The sequence below is a fragment of the Falco naumanni genome, chromosome 6, assembly GCF_017639655.2.
Source record: "Falco naumanni isolate bFalNau1 chromosome 6, bFalNau1.pat, whole genome shotgun sequence".
In the NCBI taxonomy this organism is placed as follows: domain Eukaryota; kingdom Metazoa; phylum Chordata; class Aves; order Falconiformes; family Falconidae; genus Falco; species Falco naumanni.
Window position 1 is genome coordinate 6,182,028 of NC_054059.1, and position 20,473 is coordinate 6,202,500.

Sequence of the window (20,473 nt, forward strand, 5' to 3'; positions counted from 1 at the left end):
CGTTCGCTTTGTGCCACCTGCGCGCCGTGGGAACGGCCGCTCGCCCAATCCCCGCGCGGCCCGGCCGGCCGCTCCGCCAGCGCCGCTCCTCGCGCGGCGCCCGCACAGGTGCAGGGGAGGCGCGCGGCCGCCCCCGCAACGCGCCGTCCCCCCGCGGGGCCCGTCCCGCCGCCCCCCCCGCTCTCGGCAGCGCGCGGCCCGTGCGAGCCCCGCGCGCCCCCCGCCGGCTGACGCGCCGCCCGGCCCGTAGGAAGAGGGCGGCGCGCGCCGCTCCGCACGGAACGCCGAGCGCGTGGGGGACGGAGGGGAGGGCGGGCGAGGGCGCGCGCGAGGGCGGGGAGGGGCGGGCGCGCGCGCGGGCAGCCCGGCGGGCGGGGCGAGGCGATAACCCTTGCGGAGCTGCCTGGGAGACCCCGGGTTTGGGGCTGCGCCAGCGCGCGCGGCGCCTCCTCCTCTCCCCTCCCGCCCCCCCCCGAGCCGAGTGGAAGGGGCTGGGGTTGGTGCCAGCAGCGGCGTGAGCGCTCGAGCGGCCGCCATTTTACGCCAGCTCCAGCACACTGTCCGGACACACCGAGGGAGCGGAGAAGGGGGGCAGCTCCTCAGCACGCCGAGCCGCTAGCCGCGCCCCGAGCCCCTTCGCACGGCGTTTCACCCCCGCAGCGACAGGTCAGGCGCCGGGCGCCGGCGGGCGGGCCGGCGGGCTTGGGCTCGCCGTGGCTCGGAGCGGTGGCAGCCGCCCGTGGAGCGGGGTGGGAGCGGGCCGGGGCAGGGCCGGGCCGGGCGGTGGAGGGGGTTGAGGCGGCTGAGGGGAGCCGGCGGGCGGGGCGGGCGGCGCACGCCGGGGCCCTGCAGCGCTGGCGGGCCGCGGCCCGGCTGCCAGGCGCTGCGCGATGGGTGGAGGAGCTGGCTGCCTTCGTGGCCGCTGCTGTCGGGCGGGGGGCGGCCGGGCTGGGCCGGTGCCCGCGCACTAGGCCCGGCAGCTGGCCGGCGCTGGGGCGGCAGCGGCGGCTGGGGGGACCCGGGCGGTCCCCGCGCGGGGCGCGTGGCTCTCGCCTCATTGTCCTGCCGGCTCCGCCGCTCCATTCATTGCCCGTGAGGGGCTGGGCTGGGCCGGGCCGGGGGGAGCCGCGCCGCAGCGGGGCGAGCCGCGACCTCCGTGCCCGGCGTGTGCGTGGGCAGGGGGGCCGCTCGGCTCTCGCGTGGCCCCGGTCACGTCGTGAGGCGGTGGGCGGCGGGCAGCGGCGCTCCACGGCCGGGCGGCGGGCCCCTGCATTGTTTCGGGGAGAAGTGTGGCTGAGGGTGGCGGCGGGGCCGGGAGGCGCCGCCAGCTCCCGGCCGAGTGGTGAAATCGGGCCCGGGGTGTTGCAACCGCTCTCTGGGGGGCATAGGGTGAGAGGTAGGGAACGGCTGGGGCTTGGGGTGGGGGGGAGCCGCTCCTCCTGCGGGAGTGTGGCGGGGAGGGGGGGGGAAGTCGGTCACTGGAGGAAGTTGTAGGACATCTGAACGCGCAGAGCACGTGTTTCCATCGGGCTCATGGCGGCCGCCGCTGCCGCCGCCGCCGTGGGTGGGTGCGGACTGGGAAGAGCGCTTTGTTCCTCTCGCTTGCCCGGCCGGCACCGGAGCGGAGGCGGAAGGGGAGCCCGGCCGCGGCTGGGGCGCGGAGAGGCGGCTCGCTCCGGGGGGCAGCGAGTTTGCAACGGGAGGTGGAGGCAGCAGCGGGTGTCAGTGACGGTATCGCGGTAGCGGCGGCGGCATGTGGCAGGTTTGCTTTTCCTCCCACCCCCGCCATTGGCTTCTTGCTCCATTTCTAACTTGTTCAGAGTCTCTTAGGGAGTGCGTTAGAGAGACAGAGAGAGGGAGGTGAGTCAGTGTCTGGCTGGGTTGTGTAAAACCTGCAGTGAAAGCTACCCCACCCCCGCTAGGCAGTGGCGTTAGGGCTTTCCTTTGTTTTAGTGCTTCTTTTGAGGAATTTTGCTCGTCTTCCAAAGCTAAAAGTAGCAGGGAAGTGGTCTACGTGGTGGGGTTTTTCTTTGGTTTTGGAATTTTTTTTTTGTAAGAATAGGGCAGTCTTGTTGCATGTATTGTCACTTGAATTGTTCTGCTTGAAGATATTTCTAGCTTAATTATGACGCTTATTGCATTTGCACAGATATCTGGAAACATGGCTACTGAACATGTTAATGGGAATGGTACTGAAGAGCCCATGGATACTTCTGCTGCAGTTACCCATTCTGAGCATTTCCAGACATTGCTTGATGCTGGTTTACCACAGAAAGTTGCTGAAAAACTAGATGAAATTTACGTTGCAGGTAAGATGTAAAACTTGCAAAACCGCACTTACGATATTTTATTGGATTCTGCTGTCTTTGGGCTAAAATAGCAACTTTTTGTGGTTTCCAAAAGTATGGGAACTGCAGACTTGCCAAAATCTGTGGATGTTTTCCATTCAGTGCATTAATTTGTTGTATTCTTCAGAGAAGAGTCTTGGGCCGGGCCACTTGGTCTGAGGGGGGAAGGAGAAGTATGCAGCTGACCATAGCAACAGATGATTTTTAGGAGTAGGAGATGATGTGGTCTTTGTGCATTTTTTAATGTAGTTGTAGTAACTGTAAGTAACGGAAGCCTTGATAGTAATCTTCTCATATAAATGATACTTCATGACATAGTATTTGGGCTCATGGATGCAAAGGTTAGTGTAGTGGTTTTCTCAGACGTGGTAATAGCATTTTTTAAACTTGATTTTTGGATTGTGGTGGTCACTTTTAGTGCTGCATTTTATTTGTCTTTATAGTCTTCTGAAAATGTACCAAGGTACCATTGCTAGGCAAGCTAAGTGAGGTTTTGGTAGATCCTTCCAAATTAAGTGTCAGGATATTGAAAATGAACTTGACCCTTGTAACATCTGGGTTTCACAGAAGTCAAATAAATACATAAAAGCAGTAACAGTTACTCTGGATCGTAACTTTTTTTTTTTTTACACTTTTTGCTTAGAAAAGGTTAAATGCACTTAAATATTTACCTTTAAGAGGACTAAGTGATTTCTTAGGTATAGTAACTTAAGTTAATCACTGGTTGATTTAGGGGTCACTGAAATGTGTTAGATGTGTTAAATGTGGTTAAACAAAGATTCCTGCCCAAATATAATTAGTAATTTTTTTTCTTTTCTCTAGGGTTAGTTGCACATAGTGATCTAGATGAAAGAGCTATTGAAGCTTTAAAGGAATTTAATGAAGAAGGTGCATTGGCAGTTCTTCAGCAGTTTAAAGACAGTGATCTCTCACATGTTCAGGTAATGTTAAGCAATTTAGGATATAATTGTTGAGGGATAAACTGCTAGTTGGCTGGCAAGAGGTTTGCTTAAGTTTCTTTAGTAATCTATGTGTGATAGGTAATATGAGCACTGTATTAGTTTAAGGTAAAGTTAGATTCTGGCTTGTCGTGTTTTCAGAACTGAAGATTAATACATCTTTTGCAGAACAAAAGTGCCTTTTTATGTGGAGTCATGAAGACATACAGGCAGAGGGAAAAACAGGGGACCAAGGTGGCAGATTCTAGCAAAGGACCAGATGAGGCAAAAATTAAGGTATGTGCCTAAACAATAAAATTTTTGTGGTCTGTATGTGGTTTTTCAAACCTGTTGTGAGAGGTATCTTGATTATCTTGGAACTGTGCTTTTCTTAAAAAAGCTATTTTGGATAATTCGTCATTATTGAAAGCTGTCACTTGCTTTTTTATCTTACACCTCTTCCTTTTCAAGAGGAAAGTTAATATACTCTTCATTAGTAGAACCGAATGTATATAAAAGTGAAAAAGATTTGACAGTTTGCTCTACGTCCAGTTGAGACACTTACACTATTTCACATTTAAAAGTTTTCGGAAACTTGTCAGCATAGATCTTTAACTTCAGAATGCCTAACTTGAGCTATCGGTGGTTGTTTTTTGGTTCTTTACTGTTCTGTTTCCCCCATCCCCTTCAGCTCAGGTTTAAAGCAACTCCACAATGGGGAGGAGGTACCACATGTGTCTGAAAAAAACTAGTTTGTAATTGGTTTAGGATTTAGCTCACTTCTTGTGATACAATCACTGTTCTCATAAACTGTACCCCAAAGTGTCTTGGTAATGGACATGTTATTTCTTGGACTGAGTCTTCTGCTAGCAAGAGACTCCTGTCTCAAGAGTTAGGCATATTGTGATTAGCAACTTTATCAAAGCTTAAGGAAAGGCCAACCACCTAAGCATGCTTAGTTGATGTCTTGTAAAGCAAGAGAATGTTTCATCTTTAACTTCCCGTGTGTGACGTGCAAAATTAATGTGTTACAAATAACTGTGTAGCTTGTGAAACTAGAAAATATTTTTTCTCCTGACTTTGAGGCTGGGATGCCACTAATTGTAAATTCAAAAAACCTGATAGAGATTTTGTTACTACTACATTAAACAACAGTATGAGGACTTTGTTAACTACCTAAAAGCATAGGTTTTACTGCTGATGGCTATAATATTTTAAATAACTTAGTAATTTTCCAGTTGTGAAATCACTAACTATTGATTATAATTAGGCTTGTTTAGTATGCTGTTTCTTTGTGTTAAGAGTTGATTGGTCTTTGTAGAAAATTATTAAGAATTCTAATTTCAGAGGAGTTTCTCATTATGTATTTGCATACTGAATTTCATGTAACATTTTAAATTGGTAGTATACCTGTAACTGTATGCAGTGATTCTAGTGAGGATCAGTTGTGCTGGGATGGTGTATGTGCCCACAAGGAATTTGGGGGGTGGGGGGGATTGGGGAGTGGGGTGATAGGAGGAAGTAAGTAGTACTACCACTTCAGTGTTTGGATACCTGAAGCAGTCTGGTGTTCCAGGGGTGTAAGCACTTAAACATGTGTTTTTTAACTTCACACTTATGAGTAATCTCATTAAGTGAAGGGAACTCCTGTGCATAAATGTTTGCAAGATTGGACATGCCAAAACAAGAAGTGGCTCAGACTAAGATCTTTCTAATTAAAGGGAATGTCACTATTCTGTTATTTTGCCTTTTTTTTTTTTTGTATGAAAATGAAGGAATTAGGAAAACTCAATGTCTGGTTTTGTAGCAGTATTTCTTTACCTGATACTTCTGCTGGTTGTTTTGCAATTTTCTTGTTGAAGTACTGGCAGTAGGCTTGTTTGCCTGTGGGAGTTTCAAAAGCAGTACAGTTTAAGAGGGATTATAAGCATGTCTGTGAATGAAATGCATCTAAACTAGCTGAATTTGTATGTGATTTTAAAGTTTTAAGTTTCTTACTTGAAGGCACTCTTGGAGAGAACCGGCTACACTCTTGATGTGACTACTGGACAGAGAAAGTATGGTGGGCCTCCTCCTGAGTCTGTATATTCAGGACAACAACCTTCTGTTGGTACAGAGGTAAGAAGCAGATAATTATGTAGAGGTATTCTTATTCATTGGAAGTATTTTATTTTTTTTATAAAAAACACTCTGTATGTGTCTTGTCTTGTAGATATTTGTGGGCAAGATTCCAAGAGACTTGTTTGAAGATGAACTTGTTCCGTTATTTGAAAAAGCTGGCCCTATATGGGATCTCCGCTTAATGATGGATCCACTAACTGGTCTAAATAGAGGATATGCTTTTGTCACTTTTTGTACTAAAGAGGCAGCTCAGGAAGCTGTTAAACTGGTAAGTTTTCTTACTTGGATTTTTTTTTTTTTTTTTTTGAAGAATGCTCTCTGGCTTGTAAGCAGTTGTCCTGATTCTAATGCTTAGGATGAAACTGTAGTTGTTAGATCACTTCATAAATGTCCAGTAGGTGTTTTTAAATACTTCTGCATTGCATATACATTTCTACTGGCTGTATTAGGGACACATTAAAAAAACCAAACAGCCGATGGACTGCTGTTTGGTCCAGCTAGGTGAGCCTTTATTACTAACAAAAAGTTGCAGTAGCAATAGTGACTTCCGAGGAGCTGTGCTGGGGCCGGTGTGGCGCACACAGGGAGCGTGGTGGGGTGGGCTGTGATCGCTGCTGTGCTGGCCGCCGGCAGGGGGCCCCGCCTGGGGAAAGGCTCTGAAGTCCCAGAATTTCATAAGATACTTCAGATGGGAAATAATCTCTCTTGAGTGTTACGGTCTGTTCTGTTTGCTGCAACTGTGTGGAAAAAGTCATAAATCCTTCCAGGTTAAAAGAACATTTTCTTTGGTTTGCACAGAGGCATGAAATAGTTCGATATAAGAAATAGGCTATTCTTTGTAAGCTTTATAGGTTTTGTGCGTGAAGAATCCATTACTAAAAAAGAGGGGGGAAAGAAACACTGCCCTGATCCTCGCACTGCTTCTTTGTTTTCCTAGTTGAGTTTGCATTTTGTTGAGCTAGTTACGGCTACGCTGATACAGCCAAGATCAGTGTGCATTATGCCCCTCAAGACTGCTAACCATACTCGCTGTGAGGTGTACTGATACTGTATTAATATAGTAGGGTAAAAGTGTCTTGTTTTGTAGTAAGGTACGTCTTAAACGATTAAGGTATTGTATTGACATTAATAATGTAAGTCATTTAGTGGAGAAAAATCAAACTGAAGATAGGAGTGTGTTGAAGTGTAGAAATGTCTACAAAAGTGTGGAAATACAAAAATATTTGGTGTATGCTGTTTAGCTTTTTAAGAACAGTTAGTGTTCCTGTGTGCAATCCAGATATACTGAAGATAACTGCATATACCTCTTCATACTTCCGTTGTCAGCATAGCTATCTACATTGTGTGTGAACTAAGTTATGTACATGACGTAGCAAAAAAGTGAATCAAATAACATACATTGTCAGAGGTGCTTAGTAAACTAACAAAAAGGAATTTTTCTTCACTTAGTGGGATTTTGCTTAAAGGCAGTGTTCTGAATAGTCATTCAAGTTGTGTTTCCATAAACCTAACATCAGATCCTAGCCTCAGTCTTCCACTAAATGTTATAAGGGAGGTATGTGCTTGTCCCTTTTTATCTGATCTTTGATCAGTGGGGAAAAAAAAAGTATTGTTCCGTTTTTCAGTTAAATAGTTGCTGAGTGTAATAGTTGAAAAGTGTTGCGGTTGATAGGACAGTTTTTCAGCCTTCATGCTAACCTCTTGGAGGGCAAGGTTAGATTTAAATTGGATCCTATGGCATTTGCCAGATTCTGAATGGTTCTAGTTGTAGTTGGCTGGCTAGTTTGGTGTATTACAAGTTTCCAAAGTTGTCTGGGAGTGATTTGCAGGGGTACTAGCAATATATGACTGGAGAGCTCAGTTGAAAATCGTAGGTCTATCACTTGTATTAGTTACACGTGCATGGGAGAGGCTACTGAAAGATGTCTTAGAAGCGCTGAGCCCTTGGTCCTAGCCATTGTAATAACCTAGTATTTTAACAGGTGGTGTTCTTTTTGATACTAGCAGTAATCTTCTGATGTGTATACAGCTTACTTTCCAGCTTTCTGGACTGGCATAGGGGTTCTTCTGTTACTTCCCATCTCCTTCCCAGAGGCTTCTCCCCCCCTGCCCCATTCAGGACTCTGTGAAATGTAGCAAAAATGAGAACAAAAATCTCTGCGCTGCCTGTAGCCTTCTGAGTAGTAAGGGGGAGCTTATGAGGTTTTGTCAATGCCCAAACTGCAGCAGAGAATAAACTGACCTGTCTTCAGGCTCTTGCAGTTGTTGTAATGTGTTTTGTATACAGTTCATATTTGCATGGCTGTTGTATCATCCACAGTCTTTGTAACTACTTAATATAAACTGAACTGAAGTTTTTGGGTAAACTTAGTCTTGGCTTCTCTATTCATTAACCAGAAGAAATCCTGCAATTTAAAAGGTGGGAGCCTTGATTTTGTTCATGTATATGCATTTTCAAGCCACTTAAAGTGGAGAATTGCCTAAATTGCATTTGAAATGCTTCTGGGGCTGTGCTTGAGACAAAAATGGAGTGATGCTATGGCCTGATACTGAGAAGACTTACAAATATTAACAGCAGTTAAGTTTATGTTCAGTACTTAATCTGGTGTGGATAACCCTCGCTGGTTAAGTAGAAATGGTATCTCAAATGTTCATACAAGCACTGATGATCAGAAGTCTGATTTAATTTTTTTTTTTGACCCCAGGCATTTTTTCTCTTTTTAACATGATTATGTTTACCTTCTCTTTTATATTGAGTTAAGAATTGCAACTCCAGTTGTGTTTTTGCACACGTGTCCAATTCTCCCTCCTATTTCCTATGAAGCTGTTAGATTTCAGTTTTTTCAAAAGATTTCTGAGTGGTTAAAGTTACTGTAGACATGTGCAGGATGAATACTTATGATGTGAAGCTTGTAGGAAAACATACTGAAAACTATAGTAGCATACAGTGTATTTTTGACTAGAGCAAGTGTAAGCTTGATCAAAGTGTAGGTACAGGTGACTTATGCAAATATGCCCCTTAAAGCAGTTTGCCAGCTATGCGTAGCAGTAGAGCTTGCCATTTGCTGCTGGAAATAAGCTAAAATTACTAGTGAAAGTTTTAGGTGGATAAAATGACAAGACAGACCTTACGCATACTTTGACCTGTTTGTAACAAGGTTCTTAGAGAACTTAGAAAAAAAAAAAAAAAATTAAAGTGTGTAGAAGGTAATAATATCTCTGTTACTAACTTTGGGCATTGATTCAGTGGTGACAGGAGGGGAAGCAGTATGCTGACATAGCTAATTTGGTAGCTTGATTGTTCTGGCACTTTACCCGGATCATGATTTGGGCCAGTTTATGTCTAATCTAAGTTTACAGATGGCATGCAAACTATTTACCTAAACCCCACCAACTTTATATATAAAAGCACCTAGTTCAAGACTGTTTTCTCTGTGTTAAGAGAAACATACAATGAAAAGTAGTAGTTAATGTTTTGTGGAAAAAAACTACTAGCAACTGCTGTCAGTGTGGAATTGCAATACGGTAGATTTTTTTTTTCTTAGTTATGAAATACTACTGTGTTGCCATTGGTGTATGAGAGGCTTTCTTTGAATTAAATGTGGAGTAAATTTTGGTCTTACAACTTTTAACAGGAAGAGTCGGGTAATACCTTCTATTATTCATATACAATAGAATATTCCAGTTGGAAGGGACTTGCAGTGATCATGTAGTCCAACTGCCTGACCCAATTCAGGGCTGGCTGAAAATGCAAAAAGTATTTAAGGGCATTGTCCAAATGCCTCTTCTTAAACACTGACAGGCTTGGGGGTCATCGACCGCCTACCTGTCTAGGAAGCCTGTTCCAGTGTTTCACTACCCTTTCAGTTAAAAGATGCTTCATAATGTAAAGAAGTGTTTCCTAATTTACACTTCAGTTAATGAATAATCAGTTTGTGTCCTATTTCCAGACGAATAAACTGTCAGCTTCTTTAAAGGTTTTTCTTTAAAGGATTATTTTTTTTTGTTTGGACTACTGTAATACGTCTCTTCAGTAATGTGTGTAAGTCTGTTTTTTAGTAATCGGAATAATACACATACAGTCTTTTATTCAGCTGTTTCCTACTTTAAAGTCAACTATTCCTGTGCCATGTGGGTGACAGATACAGAGGTACAGAAGTCTTTTACTGTATCCTACTGTGTTTTCAGACATAATTAGTTGGGAAAGTGCCACTCCAGATCCTTTTCACATGTACAGTACTCCTTTTAGCTCACTTCTGATGCAGTTATTATCTAACTTTGAAAATTTTCAGTGATGTAGTTTTTGTTTGCACAAGGTAAATGTAAATAAATAAATAATCTTCACCCTGATTTTAGTGTACAGAGCAAGAAGGGGTGTGGGATTACTTGCTTGTACAAGTTTACCACCAAACAGAAAATAACTCATAGAATAAATAGCTAGATTAAATTTTAAAAAGCTGTGCTGCTACTTGTCAATAAAATGTTGACCACAAAATACATTTTCCTAGCTAAAGAACTGTCTGTTGCAGGGCTTCCAGTTGGAAAGGGGTTGATGTACCACCAGTTGACCTCCCTGCTGCTTATTTGGATGATGCATGTCTGTGTCTGCATCTCAATGAAAGGCATTTTTTGTCAACAGATGTCTACAGTAATACCTTTTTTTTTTCCCCTTAAACTGCTGACTTGTTCAGGGTGTCTTCTAAACAATCTGTTATGGGAGAAGTGTTTGAACAGAAGTCTTAGGATTTCAAGTCAGTAGAAGGTTGTTCTTTGCTGTTTACTATCTTTACATGTGTAATCTATGTGCTTTGGAAAGTATTTGCCAATTGCTCTTGCATGTTTTGTGAAGACGTGATCATGGCTCTCTTTCATTAACTATGGAACTTTATAAGGGAATCTCGCTTTAATTATAACTCTTGTCTTATACACAAATCAAGAATTCATAAGTACAGTCTATAGAGGAACTTGCTTTTTTTTTCCTGCACTGTTGTGAAGGGAGAAGCCTTGACCTTGATGACTTGGACATAAGACTTACCTTTTCCATAGTATTAAGAAAGAGGCTTGAACAAGGAGGGAAGAATAATTGTTGACTGAAATTGTGGAGCTATCTTAGAGACCATGGCTATGCTTCAGAACAGTTGAATATGCATTGTAAGAATGTGTTAAGCTCCGAAGAATTTAGTATATTACTCAATGCTGTGTTTGCAATAGTAAAATATTTGGTATGCTGCTCTTGAGGGGAGTGAAAATTACCTGTAACTGATGGTTGTCCAATTATTTTTCTTTCAGTACAACAACCATGAAATTCGTTCTGGAAAACACATTGGTGTATGCATCTCTGTTGCCAATAATAGGCTTTTCGTCGGTTCTATTCCTAAGAGTAAAACCAAGGAGCAAATTGTTGAAGAATTTAGCAAAGTAACAGGTAAGTCAAGAACTGTGTTTTGTAGAGCTAGAAAGATGTCAAACATGGTCAGTGATGAACTCTCTTCACCATCTTTTGGTTTATGGTTGAATGATGATGAATCCAAACAAAGACCACTCGGCATTTATCCTGACTTCTAGGTGGTTTTGGGGTTTTTTCAACTGTTGTTATGCTGAGGGCTGAAATACTTGTGATGAGACTCGATGTGTGGTTCCAGGTTTTACCTAGATAATAATTGTGTAACGTTTAAAAAAAGCATTCAAAGAAATAGATGGTTTAATTATTTCAATACTAATGGATGTTTTAAAACTGTAAGGTAAAAATGAAGCGGGTTGGATAATGTGACTAGTTCTGTGCTTTAGAATTCTTAGTGATTTGATAAGGATCTCTTTTTGATAACAGCATATAAACTGGCAAAGGTAACATTTGATGGCTTTCTCTGTTACTGAACAATCTACTTTCAGGTTCCTTGGAGCAACACTGAAACTTCTTAGATGTCTAAAAATTGTGCAGGTTTGATCTCTTGTAGTTTAGACATCCATGGAAAAAACACATGCTGATAAGTGGTGTGTCTTAGAGGTTTGAGAGGAGAACTGACAAAGCACAACTTTTGGCTGCCCTTATCTCTTCTTCATTCAGTTAGAGGAAAGGTACTTTTCCATAGCTGCTAAGCTTTCTTCATTTATAAAAACAGATCCTGAGTTGGGACAGTCTAATGTGTCTCTCTTAAAATGTTGGTCTTGAAGGTAGTGAAGCTATTATGTACATGGTCTCAAAAGTCTAGTGTGTTCCTTCTTTTTTGGAACAACTTCTCAGATGTGTATTTACCAGAAAGATAATCCCCACTTTATAATACAAATTCATGGATTGAAACCATAACAAATAAATGTTTTGCTTAATTTCAGAGGGTCTTACAGATGTCATATTGTATCATCAGCCTGATGACAAGAAAAAGAACCGGGGTTTCTGTTTCCTTGAATATGAAGATCACAAAACTGCTGCTCAGGCCAGACGTAGGTTAATGAGCGGCAAAGTGAAAGTCTGGGGAAATGTTGTTACAGTGGAATGGGCTGACCCTATAGAAGACCCAGATCCTGAAGTCATGGCAAAGGTAATAAAGCTATAAGGGAACCATAATACATGTAAAGTGCCTTGTTCCAAAGTAAGTACTTTCTGACATTAGCCTATGTTTAAATAGCATCTTTCAGCCTTCTTGACAGAGGTGAGATGGCAGGTGAGATGATAAAAATATGAATGCATTCTAGAATAATTGTTGTGAATTTAAAAACTCTATTGACTGATGTTATTTTGTGCTCCGAAGGCCGGATGTTGAATGTAATTCTTGCCAAAATGACACGTAGGGTGATGTACTTAATTTCTCATCTGGAAGTGGTGGTGGAGACTCCCAAAGTTAAAATGGTTTTGTAGCTTAATATTTGAAGGGACGGAAATCTAAATGGAATGATGGAACAAGCCTTAATTCTTTTTAAACCCAGAACTTCGTTTATCACTTCAGAATTGGAATGTGTCAGTTAGATGCACAAATGTATTTTCAAAGTTGCCTTTAGTAGTAACTTCTGAGAAGTTAGGTAATTGCATCATAGTTGGAACTCTGTATCTTTATTTTTTAATTTGGGGCAGTTAATTCCTTAAAATACCAAGACTAGTAATATTTTTGGATTTTGATTATTTCAATGAAACGGGAGTCTGGACTGTTAACATTTTGAAGTATGTTGTAGCAGTTGTTTTATGTGTGTGTGTGCGTGTGTGATATTTTGCCAGAAATGAATTACCTGATTTTTTCTTTTCCCATCAGATAATGTTCGACCCTGTCTTTTTCAGTTATGTTGTGTAGCTGAGTTGTTTAATGGAAACTCCTAGCTAGCCCATATCCTTATCTCTTTCTCTTTGCTTGCTTTTCATCTGTGCTTTTACTCTCATCTGAGACACGTCACTTGCTGGAGTCCTACTTTGATGGACCTAGTAAGATAGCTTGGCTGGGATCTCCTCTTTGGTGAGCCATAAGGGAAAAGGGTTGGGGTGGGGGCTCATTTTAGGGAAAAAGCTGCTTCTGTAATACAAGTATTACAGAAGCTTTTGGACTACCCTGTCTGCAGACTTTTAATTTTCTTGCCTGGCTTCATAGACTTATCAGCAGTGAGGAAGAGGCCTGCAGGTAAAATAAAAGCCAAAGGTGGCACTTCCTAAATATGGCAGCCTATCTATCGGTTTGGTTTCCTGGCTCAAAAGAGAAGAGACCTAATCCAGCAAACTATTAAAATAAATGAGCAGGAACTTCTGCTGACATGACTGAATAGATGAGCAGGAGGTGGTAGACAACATACTTGGCTGTCTTTCCTAAGTAAGTTTACAGATGTGGGGAGTGAAAAGCTAAAGAAATTGAAGCTTGCTAGTGGTTTGCCCCAGTTAATGGTTGGTTTTTTGTATGTGTTAATGCCTTGTATTGTTTTCTATTTGAAATGGGACGTGAAAAGGGAGGAAACATAAATATGGAAAATGTGCAGAAAACCAGCCTGCATACTTCTAGCGCCATATGCCAAAGACAGGGCACAGAGCTTGGGTTAAAGGCGTATGGAAGAGAGACTAACTGAATGAGAACGCTGGAAAAGTAGAGAGCACGTAGTGTGTCTCTGAAGCAGCAGTTGAAACCAGCAGTGTTGTGTCTGACCTTTCTTGCTGGCTGCGTCGCTTATTCTTGCAACAGGGAAGGTCTCTACTCTAGTCTTTCTTGCCCATTCAACTGTACATTTGGAGAAGGTCTGACCCATCTGGCACTGCTGAAAGTGTTAGGCTTACTTGCTGTTTATCGCTGTCTTTCTCCTAAGAGAAAAGAGCAGCTGAGCTGCTGCTGCAGTCAGTAATCTCCCAGATGAGAGCTGCAGTTTGGCTGTCAGTGCTTCGAGTACTGTTAATCAGGAGCAAAGGGAGAACTATTGACCCTTGTAGTCTTACACATTCCTGTGGTAGAAGGCTCTGGAGGAAACATTGTGAGTAGGAGTAGGAGGTTGCTTTTATCAGAATAATCATCTGATTGGCAGGTTTCTTGTCAAGACTGCTAGAAAAGCAGGTCCATGATGAGGAAGACATTCACCTTTGTAGCCAGAATGTGGACAGTGTTGATCTAAATGTCTTGCAGAAGCAGCATATAATTTCATCAATACATGGACACTTAATAATTTAGATTTCTGAAATGTTTACTTAAGCCTCTTTTTTCCTCTAGACTTGTGCTTAAATGCTGTGGAGAGTACTGTATGAATGCATACTTAAAATTTAAATGGGCTGTTACCTCAAATAGGAAGTACCTCGAGTGCGATGAGGTAGAAAGCTAGATTCTGAAGCTAGACATAATGTTCTGCAGTAGGTTAGTGCTTGTACTGGCAGGTCAGAGTATAATTGGTTAAGTAATTGATTTGTGGTCCAAAGTGGACTTTTTCCCAACTTTCAGTAGCTGTGTTGATAGCTTAATTTCTCCTGAGTGTTATTTTGATGCCTCTTATAGTTGTAGCATAGGTGAATTCCTTAATGTTTTACTTTAATTCTGTAGCATGGCTGAGGCTACAAGGACATTCTGGAGTGGCAGGTTAAGCAGCTAAATAAAGTCTTATGCTTGTGGCTGCCTGGTAGATTGCAGGACAGGAGATGGGGTTAGTAACCCTTGGAGAATGTGGTAGTGGAGTCTGAAGTGTTTGTGCTGTGGGTAAGAGGAGGAAAAAGGAGCAGATCCCAGAAAGGTGTGGGGGTACTCCAGTCTTCAGCAATTTAAAAAGTGAGTTCTGCCTTTGTGACAAAGTGCTGCTGCTTGGGTATGTCACTTGTTAGGTGTGTATCTGTGGTTCCTTGGTGTTATAATCTCTGGGTCCTTGGTGTTACAATCTATGAGTCTTAACGAAGAGGACTTCCTTTTTTTCTTTGTTCTCTTTAGATAGCTCAAATGAAGTTGAAATGAGTTCATCTTCTTTCAACCTATGCTTTAACCTGCTTCCTAACTTTGACATCATCTTTGGTTCAGCTACTCTTTTAACATGTAACATGACCAAAGGTATTAAAAAATTTCAGCTGTTAGAGATAAAGTTAGTTGCTTTTTAATTTTTTTAAAAAATGTTGTGTTAGTGCATATTGTAACAAAGTGATAATGTTGGAGGTTTTTAATCATGTTTGACACCATGTCAGTCATTGTGGGTTTATTAGTGAAGGCTTCTTGGGCTTCCTCATGAGATTGTAGTTTCCATTCTTTTCTGAAGTACAAGCATAGGGAATACTTGTTTGAAAGTTACTGCTTTTTAAAATCATCGCTTACATCACAGACTTACTGTAATTCATTTTTATGAAATAAGGTTATGGTAGCAATTAGGACAGTTCACTAAAAATGGTTATTACATAGGGGTTACAAGAATTAAAGGTTGCTTTTGCCATTGAGGCATGTAGGAGAGACTTAACACCCGAGGAAGCAGCTTTCCTCATGGAGCTGGCTATGACTTCTGTCATCTGAGAATCAGCAAGAATAACTATTGCCAAAGACTAGAGTTGATACTCTGTGTCAGGCTTAAAATCTGTAATACCCCTTCTTCCAAACTTGGCACCCCATCCTAGTTCTTCTAGTGAGTGAGATGAAGATCAAATTAAATCTATCCTGTTTATTTTAACTTAATGACATAGTAATAAAAAGGGTGTCTGGATTTATTGAGTTCCAGTATGTGGTGGGAGTAGAGAGTATAGCTCTGCTTAAGAAATGGAAGCATGCTTTCTTTGGTTGCTTCACCACCATGTTATTTGTGTTGACCATCAGGGTTAGGAGCAGGAAGTCAGTGCTGCCATGTGCGACGTTTGCTTGCTTTTTGTCATAAGCTAATTTGAAACCAGTAGCGGAGGGCATGTGAGCAGAGGTTGTAGGCCTTTGCAGCTGATGTGCAACTGCATTGTAGGAAAGTAAGGCTGTGAGCATATTTGGCAGTGGGATGTGACTAGACTGTCAGAGCATGGTGGCAGTGTGTGGAAGGGACTCCCCCCAACAAGTGAAGGAGGCTTGTAAATTGTGAGAACTCACGGATGACATCATGGAAGCATGCTAACGTACGGTCATTTAGTGCAGGCTCGGTGTGGATGCAAGGATGAGTCTTTGAATACTAATGGGTCACTAATACATGTGATTTCTGGTGTCCAGTTTATGTTGTCTGCTACATTAAGAGTCTAGTTTAAGCTTTTGTCACACTGCTCTGTATCGTAAGCCGTTGGTGGTTGATGAAATTTTATATTGATTTAGTCACTGTCAGGCAGTTAACAGGGCATATATCAATAGTTGAAAGATAACCAACCTCTCTGACAATGTAAGTTGCATAGCAGCCTTTGTGTAACTTAGGAGCCGTATCACGTGCTTTAGAGAGCCAGGGGAGGGAGTAGACTTTTCAGAATTATTGGGGGTGGCTGTTCCTCAAAGGAAGGACACAGTTTGACTTGTGAGAAAGTTCATGGGTTACTTGGCAGTGTCAGCCATTGTGTATTCCATTTGGTCTGTGTTCTCTCTTCTAGCTGTGGCTTCAGGTCACTGAGTGTTCCTCAGGCAAGCACAGTCCTGATGCTAGGTATTTGTTGTAGCTATAGTGTGGGAGCCACAAGTTAAGCAGCTTGAAAGCTGCAGGCTTGTCACCTCTGACCTAGATATTATAATGATGACTGTTCTGCAGATACCTGTGCAAAAACCTGTCTAAACAGTGAAATGTTTTGATCAGTTATTTTGTGTGTAACCAGTTCTAGCTGCCTTGTTTCAAGTTTGAAACTGTTCTGAGTTGAAAATTACTGCTGCTAGGATTCTTTTAAGCATTAAATTAAACAAATTGTGTTGACTTTCAGGGTACTAATACTCAGGTAGTCATGTTTGAAAACACATCTAATATTTCTATCAGTTAGGGAATTTTGGAGCTAACATGCTGTATGAGTATATAAATCTACATATTCATGTATATGTATATAAAATGCAATGATATTTTCAGGACTGCCAATAGCAGTGACTTGCAAACTTCATCCTGTGTTTTGGAATTAGATCATACTTCTAAGTCTTTTTTTTTTTTTTTTTTTTTTTTTTTTTTTTTTTTTTTTTTTTAAGGTTAAAGTTTTGTTTGTACGCAATCTTGCCAATACTGTGACAGAGGAGATACTAGAAAAGGCCTTCAGTCAATTTGGAAAGCTAGAGCGAGTGAAGAAGCTAAAAGACTATGCTTTCATTCATTTTGATGAACGGGATGGTGCTGTAAAGGTAAGTGAAGACTAACTGTGTGTACATAATGACTAAATGTGATGTTTAGAAGCTGTGTACTTTTAACTTGAGAAGAAGCTCTGTCTGGAGAAACAGTAACACATTGTCACTGATAACCGTCCTCTCTGGGTGTCTCCTGGAAAGATGCAGTTGCTAGCTTGAAAAGTGGGTCTTAGATGCACCTATCCTACCTAATTCTGCTGATGCGTATCGAAGGAAACTGTATATGTTATCATTTGAAACTGAAGTGCCAGAGTTGAATGACTCTTCTCACCAAATTATTGGTAGAATCTAAAGCAGTTTCTCTAGGGCAGGTGATAAAAACTTAGGTAATTTTTTATTTTCTGGGAACAGAATGACTTGTTTTTTATGGTGTGGAATGAGCACCTTTCTCTTTTTAAAAAAGGTACTGGACAATTGAGTAATTGTCATTCCTGGATTTTGCTAGCTTGGTCTTGGTGTTTTTTCTCCTGTCATCTGCCATTAGGAAGGGAAAGTGTAATTCCTCTCCTGCCTATAGTGTATGTATTTTTTTTTTTTTTTGTGTTCTGTGGGAGGATGGTAGGATACAAGGGGATTCACTTGTTCTTATCCAGATGCCTTAAAGCAGATCCTTAGGAAGATGATGGAAAGAGTCTTTTCATAGGATATGTATCCCATCAAGGCTTAGCTATGTCAAGCCTTTAAAAGTGCTAGAATCTTTAGAATTACCCTGCTTGAATTTAACTTTCAGCAATTGTGACCCATAGGAATTGTATGTTGGGTTTTTTGTTGGTGGTTTGGTGGTTTGTTGTGGAGTTTTTTGTGGTCAGAATAAGACCTAAATTCTGATTTTTGGCTTCTGGTTTAAAAATGAAAGTTACATTCATTACAAGTAAAATAAAGGAATAAAAACACATACTGATCTTTACCTTTAGTAATGTTTGCATGTGTGCTGACTTCAGAATTATTCCCATATTGCAAAACGTGTACTTTAAGAGGACAGTTCCATCACTCACTAATTTGAAACAGCTTGCAAAGGTTGAAGCCTATTTACAGCTTTGAGTGGAAGACTTCTAAACTGATACATGCAGTCCTGGGTTTGAGAGCCAAGTTAAAGAGGAAATGCGTAACTCTAGAACCCACAATACTATGCTGTCTGATTATTTAAAAAAATAATTAGCTTTATATTGTTATTTTAGCTCTGGGTAACAAATTGTAAAATGCATACTCTAAAAGTTAGAATAAAATCAATAACTTCATATATGCTTAGAAGTATATTTAAAGTCTGGTTAATTCCTTCAGGCAATGGAAGAAATGAATGGCAAAGATTTAGAGGGAGAAAACATTGAAATTGTTTTTGCTAAGCCACCAGATCAAAAAAGGAAAGAACGGAAAGCTCAGAGACAAGCGGCTAAAAATCAGATGTAAGTGTAAATGCATGCACATATGTTGTATTACTTCTGATAGACATGTACACTCCTACAGAATTAGAACTTTTGGGTATTTTAGTAGGTATGCTACAGTGTATACAGGTTTTTCTGGCTTCTCTGAAAATGTTGGATTCCTTTAAGTTGTTTGCATTTTACTTACCATCTAGTAGTGGTGGTGTGAGAATTCAGGTGCTGTTTGCTCTACTCACTGAGTGTGAGGGCATTGGAGGAAGTGTTCGAAGGTCATGAAATGTACCCACTTCTCGCTTTTTATTCTAAACTTTCATGTACTTCTGCACTGATACGTCATATGGATGAACTTAGTGACATGTGCTCCTCCCAGTGGGTTTAGCAGGACTAACAGCCCCCCTGTTTTGTAAAGTACCCATGAAAGGAGCGTGCTGACATACTTTTTTGCCTCTTGCGGAAGACCGATCTGTTCACGAAGCTTATAGTAAGCTCACACTAATAGAAATCTTGCACTAGTAAATGCTGAACATGTTGGTGGGAACAGGACTGAAAAAGGGCATTTCTTGCTAGTGTGTTCTGCTTAATGTTCTCATGTGTTTTTCTTCATAGATATCTTGTAGATTTCCTAACCATCATCCCTCCCCTACCTTATTTCCAAAAATAACTTCTGCTAGTGCTGCTGTGCAGCATCCAAGAAGACAGAATAGTGAGGTTACCAGATTAATACAGATCTCCACATGGTGACCTACTGTACACATGGAATTGGTTAAGTTTGCCCTGCTTGTAGTTCCCTTAACTTTCTTGGAACTTGGTTCATTTTCCTTGGGCATCTGGTGTTACTTTAAGAAGTGGGTTTCTTCTTTTTTTCTTTTGGTTCTCTTGTATGCCAGACAGGCCTTTTCTGTTCTGCTTTTAGTGATAAAACTTTTTTTCTTTCTGTATATTCTGAATCTTGGCAACACCACCATAAGTACCTGTTTGTTTAATTACAATATAAAATGCTGTTGAAATTTGCCCAGTTTGCCTCTTAACACAGGCAGTTGTCTGCATGGTTATGTTGTCTGTGGTTGGAGACATGCTTTCTCTCATTGAATCTGAGAACTACCAAAAAAATTATTGTACTGCAGTATACAAACAGTTTTGCTAGCTTGTATTCAAGACCTAATAATGGCCCATTTCCAGTGATGAAAAGGAAGAATTTCTTAAAATGCACTTGATCAGTTATAATGCTGTGTGATTTTTTTCCCCCCACCCCCCAACTGTTCTCTGCAGATTATCTGAGACCCAGATATATTACTTCTGGATAGCATGCATGTATTTATAACACTGGAAGTCTTCTGGCATGTGTCACCTCTAATATTAATATGCTGTATGTTATCTGCATCCCTGCCCCTTTTATTGTTTAAGATGTGCATGTCTCATTTTGTGGAGGTAGGTAAAGCAGGGCTGCTTCTCTTGTTCTTCTAGTCAGAGGTATGGTAATACCACTTGTTCAGTTCTTCTTTCTGGTGCTTTCATTTGGGAATTCTCAGCGTTCCTTATTTTTCTGAACTGTTAAGGCAGTAGGAAAGCAGCTAGTTTGATTAAACTCAACCCGTGAATATACTGTTAATTATTGAATTGTAAGGGAATCTAATTTTCTTCAGATTCCAAAAGATGAGGGAATAGGAGGATACACATTAAGTCTGTATCCTAGTTATAATCAGTAAGAAGCATTTTATGTTGTGCCTTTGCTGTTTGAAACCCCTCGTGCCTGCTAAGAGTAGAAATCTTAAATTTATTTGCTCTTCAGCACACCTGTTTGACTGTTAGCCATGTAAAACCATTATATGAGGAAAACCCCCAAATTTGAATATGTGGATAAAAGGGCAGAGTGGTTGTGATCATTGGAAAGTTGTCTCCATCCTATGTTTGAAGAGAACGGAGAAAAAGCGTTGACAGTGGAAACCTCATTAGAAAGTGCACCAGTGTCGAGAGAGCAGTTGAGC

General features: G+C 41.6%; 1 protein-coding gene across 5 annotated transcripts in view; it reads left to right on the forward strand.

Moving 5' to 3' along the window:
* Positions 1 to 466: 466 nt before the first annotated feature.
* LOC121090796 (synaptotagmin binding cytoplasmic RNA interacting protein) overlaps positions 467 to 20,473 on the forward strand; it is a 25,090-nt gene continuing 5,083 nt past the window's right edge. For 3 of the 5 annotated variants that reach the window (XM_040599555.1, XM_040599556.1, XM_040599557.1), the window contains exons 1-10: positions 522 to 666; positions 2,150 to 2,309; positions 3,171 to 3,289; positions 3,476 to 3,583; positions 5,291 to 5,404; positions 5,499 to 5,675; positions 10,697 to 10,832; positions 11,738 to 11,943; positions 16,954 to 17,103; positions 18,388 to 18,509. In XM_040599555.1, coding sequence (XP_040455489.1) covers positions 2,162 to 2,309; positions 3,171 to 3,289; positions 3,476 to 3,583; positions 5,291 to 5,404; positions 5,499 to 5,675; positions 10,697 to 10,832; positions 11,738 to 11,943; positions 16,954 to 17,103; positions 18,388 to 18,509 — 1,280 coding nt within the window. In that variant the 5' untranslated portion in view covers positions 522 to 666; positions 2,150 to 2,161. Of the gene's footprint in view, positions 667 to 2,149; positions 2,310 to 3,170; positions 3,290 to 3,475; positions 3,584 to 5,290; positions 5,405 to 5,498; positions 5,676 to 10,696; positions 10,833 to 11,737; positions 11,944 to 16,953; positions 17,104 to 18,387; positions 18,510 to 20,473 lie in introns of all 5 variants that reach the window. The other 2 variants (XM_040599559.1, XM_040599558.1) reach the window with 1 other exon arrangement.